This window comes from Arachis ipaensis, chromosome B2 (assembly GCF_059453495.1).
Source record: "Arachis ipaensis isolate K30076 ecotype BB chromosome B2, ASM5945349v1, whole genome shotgun sequence".
In the NCBI taxonomy this organism is placed as follows: domain Eukaryota; kingdom Viridiplantae; phylum Streptophyta; class Magnoliopsida; order Fabales; family Fabaceae; genus Arachis; species Arachis ipaensis.
Window position 1 is genome coordinate 26,302,229 of NC_142437.1, and position 24,317 is coordinate 26,326,545.

Below are 24,317 nucleotides of genomic sequence, written 5' to 3' on the forward strand. Positions count from 1 at the left end.
ATGATAAAAAGAATTTGAGAAAAGGACAAATAGGTCTCGCATCTTTTATCCCACGGACATTTTTGTTCCTTACCATCTAAAAATACTTTTAAGTCCCTGACATCTTTAAAAGTTGGATATATATATCCCTCCGTTCATATGGGTCTGTCAGACCTAATGGAAAAGTTTGATGTGGCTTCCGTTGTGCTGACCTAGCCATTATGGATGCACAAATGGAGGGAGAGCTTTCAAAACAGGACAAATTTATCCATTTTCTTCCAAACAACCTCATTTTGATGCAGGGGTTCAAAACTTCTCCCTGCCTTTTAGGCCTGGATCTTCCTCTTTCTCACTCTCACTCTCAACTGCCTTTCCCTTCCTCTCAGAATTTCATTGCCTATCATCATCACTATCTCAAGTCTCCTTCTCTCTCTCTCTCCTACTCAGCACTCTTACGGCTATCCTTCTCTTTTGCTCTCAAGGTTGCAAGCCAGCAATGGCGCGACATCAGTGATGGTCGTTGCTGAGATCAGCCTCTCAAGCTCACATTTGTCGCTTCTTTTCTCGCAGCCTCTCAAGTTCGCACAGTTTCCTCCCTTCTCTCTCTCGCTCAACCTCTCAGATCTCTTCTCTCAGCCTCTCAAGCTCACTGTTTGTTGTGTCACTTTTCTTGGTCTCTCAGCAACAGCAACATCTCTAACAATGACGGGTCCCAACAACGGCTTCTGTGCTAATTTGCTCCTTTGCTCCTTTTCTTCCAGCGTTGATCTACTCCTCTTCTCCTCTTTTTCCTTTATGAAAAATTTTGAACTATTGATTTAGGAATTAGGCTAGCGTAAAGTCTCTCCTCGCTCTTTGCCTTCTTCAAAGAACCTTTTTTTCTTTTAATTTTAGCTAATTAATTAGTTCTTGGAATTGATGAATGTGTTTTGTATTTGTTGAATTTGATATTGTTATGTCATGAATTATTCAGGATTCAAGAGATTGTTCACGGTGAATAGATTATGATCACTATTTTGATTTGTTTTAATTCAATGTTGCTATCTATTTGGTTTGTTTTTATTTGGTAAAAATGTTTATTATTATTATTTGAATAAGAACAAGAAGAAAGGGTGAAAGAGGTGGAAGAAAAATGAAAATGGTGGTATGTAAGTGGAGGTAGAAGAAAGGGGAAGAAAGATCTATATGTCTTATTATTTTAAGAGAGGGAACTAATTTGTCTTGTTTTAAAAACTATGCCTTCACATATGCATTTGTAATGGCCAGATCAACACAACGGAAGCCACATCAGATTTTTTTGTTGAGCCTGACAAACCCATATGAATGGAGGAATATATATGTCAACCTTTTAAAAATGTCAGAAATTTAGAAATATTTTCAAATAGTTGTTTTGTCGATTTTTACCAAATCGAAGGTGGTTCGATTCTAATGGTCTGGGAGCGAAATCTGTTTCTCTTTTGCAGGTACTACTTTTTCTATAAGTGCATCAAAGATCCTCGAATCAAACGAGAATTAAAAGAAAAAGACTGAAAAGTGTAAAATAAAGATTTGGAAAATAAAATTGACTGAAATTAAAATGGTATGCATTGAAATTTAAATCAAAGCAATAAAACACCTTCGAACTGAATCAAAGGACTTTTGACACAGAAATTTAAAAGGTGCCGAAATGTAATTTTGACAGAGAAATTGAAGGTTGCTTTAAAGATAAACTGAACAAGAAAAGTAAATTTTGCTGAAATTATAAATTGAAAAGGTAAAACATGGAAGGAATCCTATAGAAATTTAACTCGAACGCAGATTCAGAAATTCGCTGGGATGTGAGTGTACTTGAGTGATTTTTTTAAGAAAAGTTCTAACTCTTGTATCTTCGAGCCTTCTAATATTTATAGCCTTTTCCATAACCGATCAATAATGAAGTGACGCCCCACGTGTGCGAGAATTTGAGTAATCATTCCCGCTCTCTTGTCCAGACGTGTGACAGTTGCTGAATTCCTTTTAATTTCAAAATCTTCGATCTTTCTTATTCGGGTAACTGTTTGATTTACTATACCAATCAAACCCGTGCCAATCGGTTTCTTACTCGATGCCTCCAAGTACATCCCTTTCGATTCCTACTCCCACTTCTGAGGCTTTACTAATATTTCGAATCACCTCAGTCTTTGAATATAGTTATTTTTTGACTAACAATAGTGAATGACAAAAATGTCTACGGGACAAAAAATCAAAGACTTATTTATCCTTTTTTCGAAAAATTTTAAAAATTTTACTAAGTCTTCTCAGTGCGACAACACTCAAGGACCAAGAATAACACCTCTCAACCTCATCTTCGACCAGATCTCCAATAATATTTTCATATTAAAATTTTTGGGCTTCACATCTCCTCATAAATAAATAAATAATTTAAGGTAAAAACTTCACGTAAAGTTGATACCTCAAAGCCGTTAGATAAAAATTTAGTCAAATCAGTCAAATTATTTAACGGTTCTCAGATATCAACTTCACGTGAAGTCTACTGCACCTGAGTTTCCACCATAATCTAATTAAAATTAAAACTAGCACGCAACCTGTCACTTGCGGTTTGGCGCCAAAACCAGTGTCTTATATTTTCTCCACAACTGCCCTTGCCACTAACACCGGCAATTCCAGGACCGACTCATTCCGATGAACAAAACGAAGAATAATCTCATCGATCGATTTCGCCACCGCCAACCACGATTCCATGAACCTCCAAAACCCGAATTCCACACCACTGAAGGTTCCTTTTCCTCTCTGGATTTTTCAATTATTCATACTTCGAATTACTCATTCCTTTTTTTTTTTTGTTTCTTTCTCTTCCGTTTTCTATTTGGTTTTTGTTTAGTATGCGGTTGATTTATTGTTAAGTTATCGATTCACCATTTTTTCTTTACTTTTTGTGTTTTTTTTGTATCCAATTAACATCTCTGATTAGTGATTTGTTTTCGGTTTCAACCTTTTTTTGTGTTTCTGTTTATAGTTTTGAATGGATACGATAGTTCAAAATTTACCAATTATTTATTTATTATTTTCTATTTTATTATTCGATAGAGCCTTTGTTTTCCTTCTTATTCCAGATAGTGGTTGCCGCAAAAGAACGAAATCTACAATTCCGGAAGAAGATAACCATAAAAGCTGCAGACTAGAAGGCTCTTACACACCGCCAAAAGGAAAAAAGAAAATTAAAACTGGTAAGCATTCTGCAATTTTCATACTCAGCTTTGGTAGGCAGGCAGGGTAATTGTAGTTTTGTACAATTGTGCAATTGCGCATGTTCATGGTTGTCGAAAAGAGTTAAATCATACAAGATTACATCTGAATAAGTTGATAAAAAGAGTGCCAAGTTATATCCAAAGGAATCTAAGCATAAATTTGATTAGATGGACAGGGCACAACAGCTTTGTTTTATACATGTAACCAACCCCCAAGGCTTTGTTGTTGTTGTTGTTGTTGAGGTTTACGTCTATGTTTTTAAATTTTATTCTGCTGGTAATTGTATTAAATTTTGAGATGGAAAGTTGCTTTTGTAGGTTAATATCTTACATAACTGGTTATGTATGTATTCAGGTACAAATGATCCCAAAACTTCTGAGTATGCTTTCTTTAAGAAATTGAAGCAGGATGCAGGTCTGAGGTTTAATTCTCACCGGCCGGTTCAAAAAGATGATTCCTTACCTAAGGAGCCTGAACAAACTGAACATTGCAGAGGTTGGTTGAAATAATTGTCTATTTATTTTGGCAGATTTTACTGAAGAACTCAAACTTATTTCATGAGCTAGCATGATTATTCACCAAAAAAATTATATAAGGAATTGAATCCTTGTCAACTTTCTTGGCCTTAATTATTACTAGTGATTTAGTGCCTATTAATCCACCCTTTAATTTATTAAATATGTATAATTGTAACAAATATGCGATTAGTCAATGTGGTAAGTATCTTCCAATTTAACTAAGAGGTCTTGGATTCGAATCTTATAAATATATATAATGAACAGTATTTTAGAAACAAAATTTGTGTAATAAATCCTTTCCCAATCCCCATTATATATATATAGTAGATGGTAGGTATCTAGAAAATTGGAGATGGCCTCAAGATATGAAGATCTCATTTGTCATTGCTGTCTTGTACAAAAACAAGAATATTTGTCACATTCATTATATATCCATGCAGAGAGGATTGATGATATCAGGGTAGGCAGTATGGGTTTCAATGCTTCGAGGACTGTGGAGGGCATATCAACTGTTAAAGCTGACACATTTTTCTCAACACCTGATGTGAAGAATAACTCAGGTATGTATTAAGGGAGAGTTTTCCACAAACTCCTCTCACAGAGATAGTGATAACTTTGAAGTTTCACATGCTTAAAACTATTAGGAACAGTGATACATATGAGTTAAGAACTATCCTACACTATGGTAACTTTGTTTCTTTCTTCTAGTATATCTATTACCATTTAGTCATGTTCCCTTTTCAGTTTTAGTTCAACATTTTTGTTGAGTTTTATATAATTAAGTCTTTCTTATGCCATGAATTAAAATATGAAGCATACAAGTATTTTGAGTGAATCATGAGGGCGGTAGTACCCAAATTAATCTTTCTTATTGGTTATGCAGATTTCCACTCTCCTAGCAGAATCCAGAAAAACTCTCAAGGTTGCAGTGACACTTTCAAGCCCCAAGCTTTATTTTCGGATGAAGGTTTGATTTTTGTTCATATTGATTTCTTGATTGCTAGGTGAATTCAGTGGAAAATAATGTGTTGAACAATTTGATCGTACATGGTTTATTTTACTTGGTCATCACTGCAGGAATGAGTCTAGCTTTTACTTGGACCTTCAGAAGTTAAAAATATACCATTGTAGGAAAGATGCATTTGAGTGGCTTAAGAGGTGAAATCAATATTTTTAAGGATGTGTGTTGATACTGTTAAATCTTCAGGAAACCAGAATGTGCATGGGAATATCTTCTGTCGAAAGAGACAGAAATTACGTCAGTGTGTTGCAGATACATTATTTCTTAATAAAGAGGAGTTCTCTTTGAAAGGGTTAGGCACAATTCCTCTATTAATATTAAATGTTTTGTCCATACCCCTTATCATGAATACTACAGAAAATTTTCAGGCTTGATGATATTGTCTCCATGCTCCTTGGTCGGCTATTTCCTGTGAGCATTAAGGAAAATGTACGTTGCTGTAGCATTTTTCTAAAGCTATACATTCCTAACGTGATTTGGTTTCTTAAAAGAAGTGGTTTTCTGTGCCAGAAATATGAGGATCGAAATCCATGGAAAAAAGTGAATACTGCCGGATATGGTTTCCCTGATTCTAGAGAATCAGATTTACCCAAGGAACTTGATCAAATGACTTCAAGGAAACTTGTTGAACAATCAAGCTCGTATTTTAGTGATAATTTGTTGTCTCCTATGTTACTGAATTCTGATGAGAGAATTACCACAGAGCATGCATTTCCAACCTCGAATTCTCACAAGTTTCGACTTCCTTATAGTACAACAGAACCTGAATACAAACTGGACAGAATTCCAAGTTTCAGCACCAAGCATGACACAACTCTTGGATTTCCATATAATGAAGGAATGAATGCTGCTGGATATGGATTACTTGATTCTCAAAAGTCAGATGTTCAATTTAAGGAACACAATCAGATACCTGAGACAAGACTTCTTGAATACGAATCAAATCCATGTATTAGAGATTACTTGATGCCTCCTACTTTCCTAAGATCCAATGAAAGAATTTTTCCAAAGGAATTTCCAACCTCACATTCACACAAGTTTCGACCTTGTAATACAGATGAACCTGAGGATAAATTTGACAGAATTTCAAGTTTCAGTTCCAAGTATGACAGTGCTCTTGGATTTCCATATAATGAAGAAACGGATGCTGCTGGGTGTGGTTTACTTGATTTTCAGAACTCAGATTTTCAATTGAACTATAAGATATCCGAACCAAGACTTCTTGAATTCGAACCAAAACCATGTAGCAGAGATCACTTGTCTCCTATTTTCCTAAGATCGAATGAGGGAAGTGACTTTCCAACCTCTCATTCTCACATGTTTCCACCTCTGTACAATATGAAAGAACATGAGGGTGACTCAGGGAGAGTTCCAAGTTTCAGTGACAAGAGGAATGTGACACATGAGTTTCTGCTTTATGATCAAGAACATGACACCTTTGCATTGAATCATTACAAAGAGCAGGGGAAATTTAAGAGAGAACCAATTCCTCTTCTGCTAGAAAATGGTTTCGACTGCCACGCAGACGAAATAAATTTGCCTATAGCTTACACTTCTCCAGAACCAGATTTAGTCCCTTCATTTTCAACTTCAGGTAAAGGTGAAAACCAGATGTGGATGAATATATTAGGTGAATTCAGGTTTAAGAAATACTTTCATGAAGAGGAGGGCGACATGGACTCGAATTCCAATCACGATGTTTTACCAATATCACACAATAAGCGCCATTTTACACTGTCAGCAGATTGCCAGAATGATATTAGTTCAAATGATCAAGACGGTGTCTTTCTTCAGCCTTATGAGCATTGGATTAGACGAACAGCTTACAATGGTTACCATCATAACCGTTCTGATTCAGAAGCTCGGCTTTCATCTTCACTCAATTTCATCTCAGGTCAGAAGCTAGGAGTATCCTTAACTAGTTCCCATTCAACTTGCCGAAGCTCAAATTCCGGTGATTTTGAGCTCCCGCAATGGGAAAGTATGTCTTCTCCGTTACACATTAGTGATAATTCTGAGCCAGAAATGGATGGTGGAAATCACAGGGAAGTTCTTTATCGTTTTCGGCACAGTTCGATTGAAATACGTAACTCTACTTTTCTTCATATGTCCATGCAAAGAGAAAATAAATTTCCCTTTCCTCTTCATAGAAATGACTGTATCAATGAGCTAGAGCAAACAGACTATGATCCTCTAGAGTCTAAACACTCTTTAGGGGGTTTCTAATCAATGCTTACCTTATAATTGTTAATTTTTTGAATTGCTATGTCACGCATTTACAAGTTGAAATATTTATCTACCATTCAAACTAAAATTTGAAAAGAAGGCTGAACAAATATATACAAATTTGACATCTAAAAAGTGAAAAGAGTACTTTTACCCGTAAAAGAAAGTGAGATGATGCATAAGCATGTATGGAGAGTGACTAAACCATACATGAGGAAAGGTTAAAAAGCAATTACTAGTTAACAATGCTGGAGTGACATGATGCCACATGCTGAAATGATTTGTCCAAATTCTAAAATTGAAGAATCTTATAAAAATTCAAACAGAGCAATAGCAAGGTAGAATTATCCTCAAAAGCAAGTTTGTTATCAATATCACAATGTAGTTTCGTCTCATAAGCATTTGATATAAAATCTATACCTACTTTCTGAACTTGATAACTGATTTGCATTTATCAAAAATAGGTTGACTTCAAATCACTAGGGCTGCGTTTGTTTTCAAAGACAGGAAAGAACATGACACTGAGACAGAGACAATAGGACGGAGACACTAAAAATTATTGTTTGTGTATTGTGTTTGGATACGATGTACAAGACACTAATGTAATGTCCAGTATTATGTTTGGATACATATGGACAAGACTAAAATATTATATGAAATGACTAAAATAACCATATGATTCCAAATTTTCTACATCAAGTACAAAGTAATTTAATAGAGTTCCAAATTTTCTACATCAAGTACAAAGTAATTTAATAGAGAATGAGAGTACGTAGGAGTACAGACGAAACTTGAAAAAATATTTGAAGAGACAAAAAATTTTAATAAAAAAATATATAATAATATTTATATTAAAATAAAAATTATAAATATATTTATTTTATTTTTAAATTTATTATTAATATGTAGGAATACATATGGTTAAGATTAATAAAAAAATAGATCTGAGTTTGATTAATAAAAAATTTTGTTTAGGTTAATAAGCCAAATTAATTTTAAATAAAAAATCAGTTTTAAAAAAAAATCTATTTTTACATGAAAAAAAAAAGTTTTTGCACATAAAAATTTATTTTTATTTAGAAAACCAATTTTTTTTTATCTAAAAACTGATTTTTTTAAAATTATATAAAATCAATTACAACTTATAAATTATTTTTTAGCATTTTAAAAAGATCAATTTTACCTTTAATAATATTTATCTTTCAAAAGTTTCAAGACTAATTATAGGAAAAATAAGAAGGGATAATAGTGGAATAATAAAAAATATCTATGGACAAAAAGGAAAACAAAATTTATAAAAGAGTCCGTGTCCACTATTTCAAATTCCGTGTCCATCATTGTCCTTCGTAGAAGAGTGGACACAAAAATATAAAAAACTGTCCCAGAAACAATGTGTTCCGTGTCCATGTATCTGCTTCCAAACACATTCTAAATATGTACTGTCCATGTCTCTGTGTCCTGTCTCTGAAAACAAACGCTACCTAGTATCCTTAATCCCTTTCAATTTTTCACTTCTAAGTTATGCATGTTCATTGTGTAAAGATAATCAAGCTTTTTGCAAAGTATACGTTTAGGTTAGGTTTAATTGAGCTTTAGTCTACTTAACTAAAAAAAGTCATTTTCAGTTGCATGTGCGCCTTGTACGTCACTCATAAATAGAAAACGATACGTGACCCGTTCAAGATTTTACCACATAAATGTATAAAATTCTTTGTAGTTTTCTTTTGCTAAACCAACTCTCTTTATAACTTACCCCTTCAACCAACTTGCACTCTCTCTCTCTCTCTCTCATTATTTTTTTTGGTGACTTAAAAGAAAATAAACAAAAACTAAGAAAGAAAAAAAAACAAAAAACTGCTTAAGAAAGGCAGTCCCGCTGAATACTACTCTCAAACTCCTTCCAAGGCAATGGAAGCTCCACTTGGGAGAAATAGTCCTCATTGCAGTCTTTGCCATGATGTCTGTCTTGTAAATTATTGACAATAGTAAAAGCCTCCACACAGTCTGTCTCACATATAATGTCTCTTTGTCCCGAGTCCCATGCTAAAAGAAAGCCTCTCCAAATAGCAAACAACTCTCCTTGAAAAATGCTACGACTCTCAATTGTTCCCAGACAGCCTCGTTGCCACCTTCCCTTCCAATCTCTGCTAACACAAGCAAAACCAACTCGAGCACCACTGCCAGGATAGCTAGCATCACAATTAATCTTAAAGGTACCCACTGAGGGGGGAATCCAAGAGCCACTAATGGTTGAGGGGATAGATAGTCGTTGCAACTCAAAAATATTTCGGAGCTCCTTTTCTAAGGACAAAGCCATACCAATCACCTTGTCTGTGGTCCAATGCTCGTGAGGATGAAAGATCTCGTTATTTCTCGAACACCAAATCCACCAGAGACCAGAAAAGAATCTAAAGGGGCGCTGTTTGCTATTATGTAAGAACCAACTCATCAAATCCACTGGTTGATCGGAGATCCCTAAAGCTTGCCAAACAAGTTGGACTTTTGGACAATCCCGAATACAATGTAAAACCGACTCCTGACTTGAGAAACATCGTGGACAGCTATCCGTGTGCGAAATGCCCCTTCTAAAACGAAATGCAGCAGTAGGAAGAGCCTCCCGAAGACATAGCCAGGCCAAAAATTATGCTTTGCTTCTCATTATAAAATTAGGTTTTTTTATTTATTTAATTTAATTTTTTATATGATAAAAAATATTAGAATATTCAATAAGTATTAATATTATTGTATTTGTATAAATTGATTAAAAAAATCAATAAATATTATAAATTTTAATATTTATCCTTCTAATTTTTTTTACATATTTTACAGGATATATATTCAAATTTTTATACAAAATAATGATGAAAAATTAAAGAATTGATGCATTTTTTAAGAGGAAGACTAATATTCAAGAAGAAGAACATATAATAGTTTTTCTACTTTAATGAATCACGAAAAAAGTGAGATACAACTTTCAAAAATTCAAAGAGTTGCATCAAATGAGTTCTACCTTAAATTTTTATGTTAAAATTTTGACCCTCCAAAATTTTATTTCAAGCTCGGTCATTGAATGTAACAGTAATGTGCAACCAAATTAATACTACGTGCATATAAAAATTAATTTTTTATAAATAATATATTAAAATATAAAATATATATTAAAAATATATAAAACAACATATATAAATATACATAAATTATAGTAACTGATTTAATGATTAATTATTAGTATATATAGTATTTTATTTTAAAGAGAACTAACATAATTTATAAGAATAGTGTCCTATTATTTTGAATTTAGATTCTCTAAAATAAAAAAATAATAATAAAGTGATTAAGTATGAATTAGTTATATTAAATTTATAATTTTGATTATACATGAGCTCTATTATTTTAACTTAAAAATGGTTAAATACTTATTTTTTTCGCTTTATCAATATGCAAAATTAAGAAGAACTTGTTCGCGGATCTATTGATCTAATAAGCGCAAGTGTAATTCACATCGCTATCGTTTATGACATTAGCGAACCTCAAAAAGCGTAGAAGTGTACATTGATTGGCTAAATTTTTATGTTTTAATAATAATAATAATAATAATAATAATAATAATTGTTTATACCCTAATCTAAAAATATGCAGTCAGATCCAATCGAAGATAAAGGCCCACCCAAATAAGATGGTTTCATCCGCTTATCCGATCTCATAGAGGTCGGGCACGACAAGAGTGGTATTCTACTATTTTTATTTTATTTAAAAAATAAATTTCAACAAACTTCCAAAATAAAGGGAACGCTGATCAACCCCCAAAGGTGGAACTATTTTACAAAGGTGGCTATCTCTCTACAATAAAATATATTGACATTCAAGTATCGTAATCTCTTGTAGGTACCATCATCTACCTTCTCACAAGGAACTCGGACAGCGACACTTCGGCACCAACACAAATCGAACGCGGCCTCATAAAGAGTCTGGACCTCACGTTCACGTAAGCGTCGAAACAATAATAATAATAATAATAATAATAATAATAATAATAATAATAATAATAACCATTTTTTAAACTGACTCTACAAGAATGTCACATGATTGTGAAAACTGAAAAAATTAGAAGTATCTAATATTTTTGCTCAATTTTGATATCAAGCATGTGCAAATTAACGTGCAACTCAAAGTTTGCATAGATAACACGTAGGGGAATTTATTAGAAAAGAAACAAAACCACAACTTGTTGAAAGCTTTCCGCAAAGAGAATAGTGGTTGAAGGACATAACAGCAAAGGAAAGGGCCTAAGAGACATACAGGTATTATATCACTTCACTCTATATTATCATGATTATCTCTATGCTTTTATGTGTTAACAAGAGCATCAAATTCATGCCACTATCTTAGCTGGAGGTTCCTATATAAATTTTTAATAGTTCTTTGTTTATTTCCAACTTGGTGTGGAATTTGTTTAACTTTTAAGGTTTCTTCAGTTGAAATCTTACTATGCTATTTATTATATTTATATTATATAATGTAGTTCCATCTCAGTTAAACTGAACCTAATTCACTTGTTGCAGCTTCTTATCTTCCATCAATTGATCAATTGGAAGTTGGTGAGGGTCAAAAAATGAATCACCAACTGTCAAGATTCTCATAGACCCAAAAAAGATGTTGAAAGCAGAAGAAAATTCCAATCACAAGCAACCAAATGTAGTTGCCAAATTAATGGGGCTTGATGAAGCACTTCCAAGGGGAGAGGCTAATTTATTTTTGGAGAGAAAACATGAAAAGTGTTATTCTCAACACATTTATGGCCATTTAAGGTCACCATTAAAGCATTGGCAAGTTGAAGATAGTGTTAAGGATAAGGAAATGGTCCATGATGTTCTTCATTCAAGAACAGAACAGAATGCTCACAATCAAGATAAAATGGCTCTCATTCATCAGAAATTCATGGAAGCGAAACTTATGTCGAGAAAGTCTAAGAAATTTGAAGATGGATTCAAAGTTCTGAGCTCCAATAATGATGCCTTGATTAGGCTATTGGATTCTCAGAATCTTTATGATCTTCGTCGCTCTGCTTCGCCGGCCGAGACAGAGCTCATTACTCTGCTGAGGCCTGCAAAGACTCTTGACAACAACAACAGATCATCCAGAATGGAAAAGAAGAAAAAGAATGAAGGAATGGAAAAGAATCTCGAACACAATGTTCCGGTTCAATCTACTCGAATCGTTGTATTGAAGCCGAGTTCTGGGAAGACTAATGATCTTAAGGCAATGTACTCTCCAAAAACTTCATTACCTGAAGATGATTTCTTCGAATCAAGAAAAGTGAAAAGAGAGCTTACTTGTCAATGTGATGAAACTTTGTTTGAGTGTTCATCTAACAAATCCTATTATAATTACAAAGATAGGAGGAGTTTCAGTGATTTAGATGCTACTATGTCACAACTTCCAAGACATTCATGGGATCATAGTCTTTATTCGACGCGGTCCTTGGACCGCGTCACGTGTTCTCCAGAGTCACCAGTCTGCATAGAAGCCAAGTCAAGACTGTATGAGAGATGGATCATGATGATGACTTCCTCAAACACCAAATTTCATCACCAAGAACAGATCCATGTGAAGAGAAGATCCACCTTGGGTGAACTGCTTTCTCTTTCACAAAGAAAGAAGCATGTTACACCTAAGGTTAAGGATATTATCATTGAAGATCAAGAACCAAGAAAATCAAGAAATGAAGAATTAATGGTTAACAGTGCTCCTAAGAGCCGGCGAATTCGCCTCCGAGATGAAGTTTGTGATCATGATGCTGGCAAAGGGCATGGATCAAAGGGTATGAGATTATCATTCAAAGGAAGAGTTTCGAGTTTCTTGTTCTTAAGGAAGAAGAAATCAACTAAGGAGAAATCCAAAGATAAATCCCAATGTAGTTCTCTATATGAATCAGATTCAGTCTCTAACAGAAAACAGCAAGGCATAATTACATTAGAGGTAATACTACTATTTTTATGCAAACTTTTATATAAATATGCATTTGTTGTTTGTTATATACAAACTTTATTTATTTTGTTCATGACTATAATTTATGAAGAGAATGAAAAAGGAATGGATGGAATAAAAGAGTTAAAACAGAAGGAAACAAAAAGTGAGATTGTCATTGAAAATAAAGAAGTGAAGTTTTTTTTTTTATTTTCACATTTTCTTTTCTTTCATGAATACTTTCCCCTTTTCTTCTTCCATTCTTTCTTTCAATCATTTATTATTCAACATTCTGGTTGAAACAACTCAAACAAGTTCTTCAGTTTCAATAACTTCTTTACCTTTTTTTATAAAGGCATCTCTACTTTTTAACATCCAATGGCTGAGACCCATGTGGAAAAATAGTGTATAATTTTATAGGTGAATTTGATATGTGAAATTATGCAAGAAACCCATTCATAAAAATGTTTACATTCATTTTTTATCCCCAACCAAACATATCCTTAGTATAATCATACAACAAAAATATAGAAATAAACATAAAAATTATTTATTCAAATTTAAGTGGTTAAGATTATTTTAAAATTTCTTCTCTAATTTTCCCTCCTCCATGCCCCTGATGGGAAACAAATAAGTTAGTTGAAGTCATTTTCTAGTAATGTTTGTAGCTTAATATGGTAGTTTAGCTTTTAATATGTTTGGTATTATAGGATAACACAAAAAATCAGTCCTTATTAATAGTGAGATCTTAAGCATCCCTTTATGACCCACAAGAATGTTTGTGCATTGCTTGTCTTAACTGAATTAATAAATAATAACTATACTCTATAGTTGCAACTTGCAAGCAATGTGTTACTCTAAGGACATTAATTAGCTTGACAAAGTTGTGTGAAACAAATTAATTAGGAAACTTAAATTAGATATGCTATCAACAATCAACATTCTTGGTTATCAAATTACTCACTATTCTCTTTGATCTATCCTTTTTATTATTCGATACATTGATAAATTTCAGTAATGTTAGGGAGATAAAAAACAATAAGTCTAAACAGCTCAAACTTATTTTATTTTAACATTTATTTATTGCAAGGTGTATTAAATGAAACCAAAAGTAATAAATTTCAATAGTTTTTGGTTAATATTTTTTTGTTACCAAACATTTTCGATAAATTTAAGTATTTTGTATCAAATGCATTCATTCAAGAATGTATCAAAATGTAATAATGTGATAATCACAAATCACAGAGCCAACTCTTCCTAATCAACAAGATTAGTATACTAGTAAATCACAACCTCTTTGGTAGGTATATACTATTATTTTGACAAACGTTAAACTTGTATCTAAGTTTTGAACTTGAAACTTTTTAGTTACAACATAGAATCAAGGCTCCATGAAGTAAATAAAATTCTTGATTTCTGAAATATGTACCCTGATCCTTAACTGTTTTTTTTTCTTTTGTAGCATGAATTGATTGTATCAAAGCCAGAGATTTCAAGCGAAAATCAAGATCAGCCAAGTCCAAGTTCAATTTTAGAGCCTCTATTTCAGGATGACATTCATCATGATTTCTATGACTCTATGAAGAGTGGTCACCAGGGTAATACTCAGGCCTATCTCGTTATCTATAATAAGTGACACAGGTTCATGCTTTTTCAGGAAGTTCTTATTTGATAAAATATGCCCTTTAATCTTTTATTATAGAATAAACACTCAAATTCATCCTTAGGAAATTCTGGATCGAATATTTTAGTTTCTAACAATTTTTTATTCTTTAAAAATTTTCAAAGATTACTTCTACCAGATACATTAGTTCTTTCGTCATTTTAAAAAGGGACTAACTTAAAATGTATTTTCTGGAACCTAACTGGCTTATAACAAAATTTGTTAGAGACTTATTTATTCATGACACATTAAAAATTGATTGAAAACGATGGAGTTTGGACAAGAACAATTCTTGAGAACTTCTAAAAAATAAAAACTTATTTAATACCCAAATGTCCGACTTTAAAATTCTTTGGAATCAATTCGAATGTTTACTCTTTGTTACATTTCACTTTATAAGCAAACATTCATTTACCACCTCTAATTTTATTCCTTTTTTTTCCCTCTCTCTATATAGGATCATTGGTGCCATTGAAGTCCAATTTAATTGACAAATCACCACCTATAGAATCAGTATCTCGGACCCTTTCATGGGGTGATACTGATGCACATGATTCTTCCTTAGACAGCAAGGCAGAGGAACAAGAATGGCTTCTCCTTGTTGAGAAACTACTATCAGCAGCTGGACTTGATGATCAACTACAAAATGACTCCTTTGACACAAGATGGCATTCCCTTGAAAGCCCCTTGGACCCATCATTGAGGGGCAAATATGTCAATCTCAATGACAGGGAGCATCAGCATCTCAATGAGGCCAAGAGAAGGAAGATGAGATCAAGTCAGAAGCTCGTATTCGACTGCGTCAATGCGGCGATTTTGGAGCTGACTAATGGTGAGTGTGGACCAGGGAAGCACCACAAGTGCAGGGTGCACAGTAGTGGAACATGTTCCCTTTCTATGGACCACATTGTGGATCAAATGAAAGAGTTAATGGCAAGTGGAGTGAGGTGTGTTTGGGGGGATTGTGGGGACAGCAACAGCCTGGTGGTAGAAAATGTTGTCAAGAAAGAGCTTGTGGGGATTGGATGGGTTCAGCTTATGGAGTTGGAGATTGATATTTTGGGGATGGAGATTGAGAGGGATTTAATTCAAGAACTTGTGGAAAATGTTGTGGTTGATTTCACTGCCAGGGCCTCAATCAATCCCTTTTGATCACTTTCTATATTGGCTTTAAATAAGGGTTAAATAAGTTTTTGATCCAAAAATTTTCAAAAGTAAAGTCAGAAAGGTAATTACTCACACAAAATTGTCTTCATGTGAAAATGATAGTTGAGAACATGATAGTTGAGAACGGTTAAATGATAACTCTATTTAATAGTTCTTGCATATTATCTTCATGTCAAGACAATTTTTTCGTAAGTAACCACTATTTGGAGATATGTACTACTTAGAGCTTGAACCATAAGTATGAAGTTGATTTGTATGTGGAATGATGGTAGAGACTAATTTCACTACTTTTGAAAATTTTGGACCAAAACCATAACAAAAAATTGTATAGGTACTTCAAAGACCAGAAACTTATTCAACCCTTTTAAATGATATGTATATTGTAACTCTATCATTGTTGCATTGAATTAACAGCACATGGCCCCTACTCACCTAATGTATTGAATGCTACCTAAGATTGTATCGGTTATTTGATATTTATGACTCTAGTTCATGTACATAAATTCACTAGTCTACTGTTTGAAACAAAGCCAGAAGAGATCATGAGATTAAGACCATGATTCTGTCCATAATATGTTGTTCAATGACATTCTAATGAGTCACAATCTCTATATCTTGTACTAATTTTAACTATGAAATTATGTGTGTTCTCAGAATAACAATATTCTAATTAGAAAAAAATTAGAAATTACATAATATCTCATAGCTATACAGCCAATACAGGCAACTAAAATAAAGATAAATTATTATTAAACTGAATTTGAACAGTTACAAAGCTACCCAAAATAATAATATGAAGGTATATTAGAAACTCTCAATTTAGCCATTACTGTGGTATCAGTGCTATGATTTCTACAACTGTGTAGAGCATGCATGATGATGTAATGTACCAGAACCAAAATCAGTAGTCCCCTTGCACCTGATTAATAAGAATTACAAGATAAAACACAGATCAGTTATAACCATATAACCATATTATGCATGTTCAATTGTTCACCAATCCTTTTTTTTTATTGGGAGATGGGAGATAACAGAAAGTGATTTAATTAATTTAACTTATATTATATATGTTGATTCTTGTACTCCAGCTAGGAGTTAACATAAGATTCTCCTACAACACATGGAGTGTGGAATATTAGGAAAAGATTGTGGTCAAAGAAATGATATATAAATGCTGTCATAAGTATCCCCTTGATTATTCTTTTTCCCTCTAGTCACATCTTTTAGATATTCTTTTTTTTTTTTTTTCTAGTTTCCGATAAGGATTATATGGGATTAGAAAAATAAGGAACTGAGTGAGATATCACTAAAGGGTAGGAATAATTTATTGTTTTTATTTGTATTGAGAAATCTAGACCTTCCATCCAATACTTTTAAATAAAACAGAAATCCACTATCAGACAAAGATCAATAATTTGGTCAACAGAGACAGATTGATTTTATAAGCTACTCAAAATGTGTCCACAACTTGTAGTGATACTTTGTACTCTGAAAGGATGGAAAAAGAACTCTTAAAACATAAAAGTAATCATATCATATGACCTGATTAAATAAGAGAAAATATAAAGAATTAATTTTTAATTAATAGTAATCAATTTTAAGATTTAAAATTTATAATTTAGAGTGTTAAATTAAGAATTTAAAATTTTAGATAAGTAAAATAATTTTTAAAAAATTAATTAATATTAGCCAAATAAAATTAGTTTCTTAACATTAGCAACTAAATAATCATGACATGGATATAGTCAACTATATAACTCATGGAGCATAATGAGAGAGAAATAAGAGAAAAATATTCTTGCAACACATAATTTGGGGACAGAATCCCAAGGCCCTGAAGCGAAAGAGGACAAACTGGTTTTCAAGTTTGACCAAATGATGTGAATATTCTCCAAGACCAAGAGTGCTACATGTTAAATTATTAATGCTAGACATTAGACCCATTTTTCGATACTATGAATCAAGAATAAGTAACTAACAAGTACTAATGATCTTAATTTTGTAAAGTTCTGAATTGTGTTCTTCAATTGTCTAAGTGGCCGAATCTAATCAACTGATTTTTACCGATATTATCAATTATGGTACTAGATGAGAGTAAATTTTACTGCACAGCTATTTTCCTGTTAGACTAACAATGTTGGATCTTACATGGCCAACAGAAAACATAATATTAAAAAGAAGAGAATCTTTCGATGGACGAGTAGACATGTTGGATCATATCAGAAGAGATTAGTTATGAATGAATTAGAGATAATTGGGATATTGTTGATTATAAGAAAAGATGGTAGAATATCGTGTAAAGTGTGATATAAACATGTTTGAAGAATGCTTATAAAGGCTGCAGTTAGAAGAGTAAATCACATTGTTGTAACTAAAGGTAGGAGATTCAAGGGGAAAAAAACCACTAAGAAAAATAATAAGTGATTTAGAAATAACTATCTATGATAGGGCATATTATGTTTTTGGTTCATATATAACTGACCCAACTTAATAGGACAATATGAATTGTTAAATAAAAAAGATATGAGCATACTAAAAATCATCTATCATGAATTTATGTAAAAATCATATTAGGGGCATAAAAAAAATTAATAACCAAATCAATCCCTTGTAAAAAATAAATATTAGAATACATAATACACATTAAAAATTACTTCAATAATACATGTATTCATACACAAATATATGGTGTCTGAATTAGTAGTTAATTTTTAATATGCATGTAATATTTTTGTATACATTTAGATACATATGTTCTTTAACACTTTAACTCATTTTTAATGTGTTTTATGACCTCAATTTTGATTATGAATTGTCTAATTGAGTTGTTTTTTGGGTCGTTCAAATTGCAAAATTGTTAAAAGTATAAAATTTCCAAAATAGTAGTATAGAAGCTAGAGTTGCGGTATCAAAAACTTAGTACAGCCTATAGATCCCGTGATAAGCATTGTGGAGTGTACACCACAAGATTTCAAAGTACTGCAGCACATGATTTCAGCTTATCCTTTGTCCTAAACTTGCAGGTGGAGCTCACACTAAGCAGAGTAAGCATGATTCTCGGAAAGAGACTGAGATTTCTGTTACCATTTGTTATTTCTCTATCAAACACATAATTGGGAGGGAGACATAGACTGAAGTGTACTATGATGTTAAAGGAATATGCGGTTCTATTTGAACATGTTTAACGGCCTGTCACATTCGAGTCAGGACAAGACAAGATGATAATCTCAGTTAATAAAGATGTGTAGTCTTAAAGAAGTTGAAAACTGGATATGGGTAATTATCATACATTAAACTTTGAGAAAATAACATTACACAGTACATAAAAGTCCATTGATATTTGATACATCTCTTAGACTTTGACCATTAACCATACAATTCAACCTTATAATTTTGCATACAATTCTTAATTCGTTTACAATAAGTAATGTTACATAAAATTGTAAATTACCTCCAAATTACATATTTCGGTAAAACATTTAAAATATTTATTTAAAAAAAAAAATCCCAACTCTTGCTCTCTTTAAAAAAGGAACTGCATCCTTTGATTCTCTTAAATATCTCCAAATATGTACAACAAATAAGTAAAATCAAAGGTATAATAACAGTTCACTTGCTTACTATTGAGGAACATGTAATTACCATTATTCAGAAGTTTCACTTTAGAAGTTTAAGCTGCTTGTATTTCTCCTGATGAGCCATAAGTACTTACACTAAGAATCTCGCTCTTCTATCTGTAGGAACATAAGTTTTACAAATTCTACCGTCTTTATTTATTTATTTTGGTGAATTACAGGTATATCCCCTAATCCTCCACAAGATTTAAACCTGTGATCTTGTTTACGGTTTTAATAATAATGAGGGAAAAAACATTTGCTACAGAGAAACTATAACTCAGACCTAGCACTTAACGAGGAATAGAATATTTCCAAAGTTGAACATCTTACCTACGGAAAAAGAATAATACAATCCTAGGAAAGACTACAGTGCCGGTGCAGCAATTTCATTGATGAAAATGCTTAGATTGGATCCTTAACCGTTTTATTTATTTATTCATTTATCATAATTTTTCTTTTTAGCTACTTAGATGCAAAACACTCAAGTTTTTATAACAAGGTTAGTTGTTTAAACACACCATTTCTATGTAGCATACATCATAAATTTTCCAGGAAAACAAAAAACACAAATGAAACATATCAGAACACAGATAAGATTTACATATATGTACCCCATATGTCACCAAAATCCCGAATTGCTCGCAGCTATTAGCAGTTATTGCCTGATTCATGGTTGTTGGTAACTGATCTTTTCACTATTGTTCAAACCATACTGCCATCATGAAAAACATGACTAAAATAACCACCAGCTTCAATAAAAAATAATCTATCTATTATTAAAAGCACTGAACATCAAATAAAATAGCTATGTATCAACTATTCAATACATGAGTTGTATATAGGTGTGGTAAAAACATCTTAATATGTGGGAAACAAATGTATAGAGATATGTGGGAAACTTGCTCATTCTGTTTCTAATAATTTAATATGTGATTAAGAATAATTTGAAGCAAAAATAACAGACAGCACTGAACCTAATTTTCTTGCATAGGAAAACCCATGACTGCATGCCAGACTATCATACACATGGAGTAATCACCAGTAACCAGAGTTTTGCATCAAAGTTAATTAGGCATCTAAAAGTGTGTGCAAATAATAAATCCGAAATCACAATATAACAGTGAAACTAGTTGACAGGAAACAAAATAATACAGAATTTGAAAATGCATATGATAGCTTGAAACTTCTGGTAGTTCATAGTTGACACTAGAAAAAGCTTGCCCTCGTTTTCAAGTATCAAAAAACTGTTCACAAGGTCATGACTTATTTTTCTTATTATTATAAAGTGGTATCTTCAAATTGAGGTTACCAGAGAAGTTACACTTTAGACATTCAAAACAGCATACCTTCTCTCTCATCCGTGAGCTCCAAATGTCGGAGTGATTAGCTCGGTTATCAAATTTGCTTGAACCAGATGCTTGGCTAGATTTAGGACTTACCAGAGGAACCCTAGCATCATATTCGTCCTCATAAGCTGAATCATCACTCCTAGAAGAAACTGAGGCTCGCAAAACTAATGCCATTAATAGAGATGAGGCCTAAATGGAGTTGACAGAAAAGAAAAATTAGCAACCACAGTAAAAGGGGGAGGAAATTAGAGGAAACCAAAAACCCTTTACATTAATCATAATGTAAAGCAATTCATAAGGTTTGGACTTTGGATAAAAAGAAATCCAGCAAATGCTTTGCATCCATGCAGTATAGTTGCCACATCTAGGTTGTTAATACTATTTTTGTAATGCAGATACAATATTTTGGAAATTCATAAGCACAAAAAATAGGAATGGCAAGGTATATGGTGGCCGATATAAATACTACTGAATAGACATGCAAATGTGCCAGTGACTGTGTTTAACCTGGAGTAGATGTTTTGTTTCCCCAGTTTTCCTATTACAACTTCAGCAATGCAGCATATTCTATTTCTGGCTCAGTTCCCCATAATTATGTGTCATTGAAGCATTAAAGAATAAGTAGCAAGCATAAATAATAACTTTTAGCAATTAGTTTATTCGGCTTTCAGGACAATGGGTTACTACATAATTCAAAAAATCAGATCTTTAGATTACACCAAAATAACATAACAATGCACAGAAGAGGAGGAGTTCAAAGAGCATGTAAACACACAGTCCAGCAAAAAGTTCAACACAAGTATAAAATGGTTTACGTTACCAATTATCAATGATAAACAATCTAACCCAGATTCAATAAACAGCCATTCTTTGTTTTTCTTAGGTTAATATACTGAAATCAACTATCCAACTGAAGGGATCCATGGTGCATTCTATAGTATGTTAGAAGTAGTCTATACGGGCTGATTCAACAAAAATGTCCAAAATTAATACGTTGATGATTCCATATACAATAATATTATCTGGATATAAACATGACACCCCCTGACCTCATGATAACTTTCCTTAATCTATTAAATGTCAAGGATTAAAAAAACAACACACACAGTTTTCTGCATGCAAAGAATAATGGGAAAGCTCCCCCAGTTCATAATCTATCAGATAATGATTGCCGCAAACATCAGAACAAGTCAGAACTATGGTTTAAAACTTATTCAGTTTTTTAGTTAGAAACTGGAGATCAAGAAAGGCCAAATATCACCACCGAAAAAGCAACTGAAAATGGACATACCTGAATCACAAGCACAGCAATTCCAACCCATTCACATATATCCATGTTCTCCTTGATGAAAGATTTAAGGCTGTCAAGTTGGCCAGTAGGATCAATGGGAAGATGCTGTAAAGGCAATAATCAGCATATCCACATTAGAAAGGGACACAAATTTCGACCAATGTAACCATCACCATCACGTTTGTAAAGGGGACAAGGGGAGAAGAAAACAAGAACCTCTTCCCATCGATGATCAATGGCAATGAATCCCACCAAAACAGCTTCTAGTAGAAGAATTACTGTGACAAGTAGCGTGTACTGGTATTTTAATAAGGTCAAGGAGCAAAAATGATAATAAACCAAACTAAGCCGTGAATAAATATCTCTGCTTCAAGAAGGATACAAAACATAAGCAGCAACCATTAATCAATTCAGCTGCAATGCAACCCAAGAAGGTAACACAGCACACCAATACTCCCACTCCCATAAAGGCATAGATGAACCTGTCAACAAAGTCAAGAACAGGGTTAATAAGGAATAATCAGTCAAGCAAGAGTTTACAAATAGATTACAGTACAAAATTCCACTGTTTTCACTCTTACACATGCATTATCTCACATCAGCACAGTTTTCACTATCTGATTATACTGAAACATACTTGGATTTCTATTTTATACACAATTACATTCTGATTCCAACATCTATGCAGAAATGTGGCGGCTTAGAGAAATGCTGGATAGATTATAACTTTCATTTCAATGCTGTAAGTGTAGGAGTGGAGATGCTGGTGAAACTGTGTTTTTAGCTGCTTTTAACAGTTTTATTATTGTATTATTCTTATGACAATCCCAATCCACATAAGCGGGGAAATTTTTAGAACCTATTGTCAGTGTGAAAATAGTTCGAGACATTCAAACTAAGAAACAATTCTATGCCCTTTAAATACATTACACTAATTAGTAAAATTAGTAAATACCGAAACATGAAATGCTTTATAAATATCTTTAATTTTTTCAAACTATAAAAATATTCACTGTTTCAATAACCAGCCTAGCAGCATTTAATTGATCACTTATTACTATCCCATTACGGTCAGAACAATTTTGGAAAATACTACTACAGTACTACTAACTCAACCATGCATGCACCAACCGTATATAATACATGTTAAAATACAAAATACATAATGAAAATTGGTAAATATACTTATATACACACGGCTTATTTTTTGTGTGTACAAAGAATTTTTGCTGTTCAACAGTGCAAATAGCATTTCTTTTATAAAAGTGCAAATAAAACAAAAGTCCAACACCTAACTGCTCAACATTAAAAACCTTTAACATAGTCTTCAGCATTTAATATCAAATTAGAATCTAACGTTTCGATAACTAAACACTAAATATAAAGACTAATAAGACTGATAACACTATTTACTCAGAAACGAATCTGAAAACCCTATTCAATCGTAAAATTAAGAAAATAAAAAAAAATTGAAAAGAAAAATGAAAAAAAAAAGCTTACCATGGAGCAGGGAGGTTAATAGAATTGAGATCGAAGCCAAGAGAACCATGAAGAGCGATATGAGGAGAATGAGGGAACGGTGGTTGCGGAATTTCTTGATGATTCCATTGATTCAGCATCCATATTGAGTACATCAGAATCGAAACCCCAATGAAAGCTTGAAGGAAATTCAAGAACTTCAGAACGAACGCCAGCGACACGTGGCAGCAATTGAAGCGCATGGTAGTTAATTTTAGGGTTTCTAAATTATTATTATTATTATTTTCTTTTCTTTTGTTCTCCTGAATTGATTATTTATTCGAGGAAGGAATGAATGAAGAGAATGGTTTGGTTCTGTGCTGGGAATTGGAAGTGGGAGATGATAAGAAGGAAAGAAAGAAAGAAAGGGTGGATAGTAGATAGAGAGATAGAGCAGCAATGTATTCAGAACCAAAATTAAAATGCAACTAAATAACTAAATAAGTAATCGGATCCGTGTGACCCTTCAACCGCAGCACGTGTTGTCGGAACAAATTAGATTATCACTTTATTATATATTATAAAGGTAGAGTAGAATTTAATATATGAATATGACTTTCATTTTTAAAAATACATGTCATAACAAAATACATTTCATAACAATAACAAAATATTTTTATCAACATCGAATTCGTATTCTTGTATGATGGTAAATTGATTATTGATTTTCTAATCAAAATAAATGCAAAGTGATCTTTGATATAAATTCATCTCTATTGAATAAAAAAGATGCATCTCTAATATATTTAAAAAAACAAAAGGTGATTTAAAAA

At 32.7% G+C, this 24,317-nt stretch overlaps 3 protein-coding genes across 5 annotated transcripts; 2 read left to right on the plus strand and 1 right to left on the minus strand.

The window, feature by feature from the left end:
* Positions 1-2,612: 2,612 nt before the first annotated feature.
* Positions 2,613-7,011, plus strand: LOC110268786 (uncharacterized). Its single transcript, XM_088505750.1, has 9 exons — positions 2,613-2,734; positions 3,072-3,185; positions 3,562-3,702; positions 4,166-4,285; positions 4,609-4,692; positions 4,803-4,835; positions 4,882-5,038; positions 5,115-5,175; positions 5,257-7,011. The coding sequence occupies exons 1-9, from the start codon at positions 2,641-2,643 to the stop codon at positions 6,970-6,972; spliced, it is 2,520 nt and encodes an 839-aa protein (XP_088361876.1). The 5' UTR covers positions 2,613-2,640; the 3' UTR covers positions 6,973-7,011.
* Positions 7,012-11,095: 4,084 nt separating this feature from the next.
* LOC107625138 (uncharacterized) lies at positions 11,096-16,180 on the plus strand. Of its 2 annotated transcripts, none has more exons than XM_016327714.3 (4): positions 11,096-11,273; positions 11,535-12,951; positions 14,402-14,537; positions 15,060-16,180. In XM_016327714.3, the coding sequence occupies exons 2-4, from the start codon at positions 11,626-11,628 to the stop codon at positions 15,752-15,754; spliced, it is 2,157 nt and encodes a 718-aa protein (XP_016183200.1). In that variant the 5' UTR covers positions 11,096-11,273; positions 11,535-11,625; the 3' UTR covers positions 15,755-16,180. The 2 variants fall into 2 exon arrangements, with proteins under 2 accessions (XP_016183200.1, XP_020971345.1); XM_021115686.2 differs by lacking the exon at positions 11,096-11,273 and adding an exon at positions 11,285-11,367.
* A 3,677-nt stretch (positions 16,181-19,857) lies between these two features.
* On the minus strand, positions 19,858-23,958 carry LOC107625139 (tetraspanin-20). Of its 2 annotated transcripts, none has more exons than XM_016327715.3 (6): positions 23,527-23,958; positions 22,409-22,508; positions 22,243-22,323; positions 22,027-22,131; positions 20,733-20,924; positions 19,858-20,098 (listed from the first exon to the last, which is right to left on the minus strand). In XM_016327715.3, the coding sequence occupies exons 1-6, from the start codon at positions 23,745-23,747 to the stop codon at positions 20,054-20,056; spliced, it is 744 nt and encodes a 247-aa protein (XP_016183201.1). In that variant the 5' UTR covers positions 23,748-23,958; the 3' UTR covers positions 19,858-20,053. The 2 variants fall into 2 exon arrangements, with proteins under 2 accessions (XP_016183201.1, XP_088361214.1); XM_088505088.1 differs by having other exon boundaries at positions 22,027-22,115; positions 22,257-22,323; positions 23,527-23,957.
* Between the last annotated feature and the right edge of the window lie 359 nt (positions 23,959-24,317).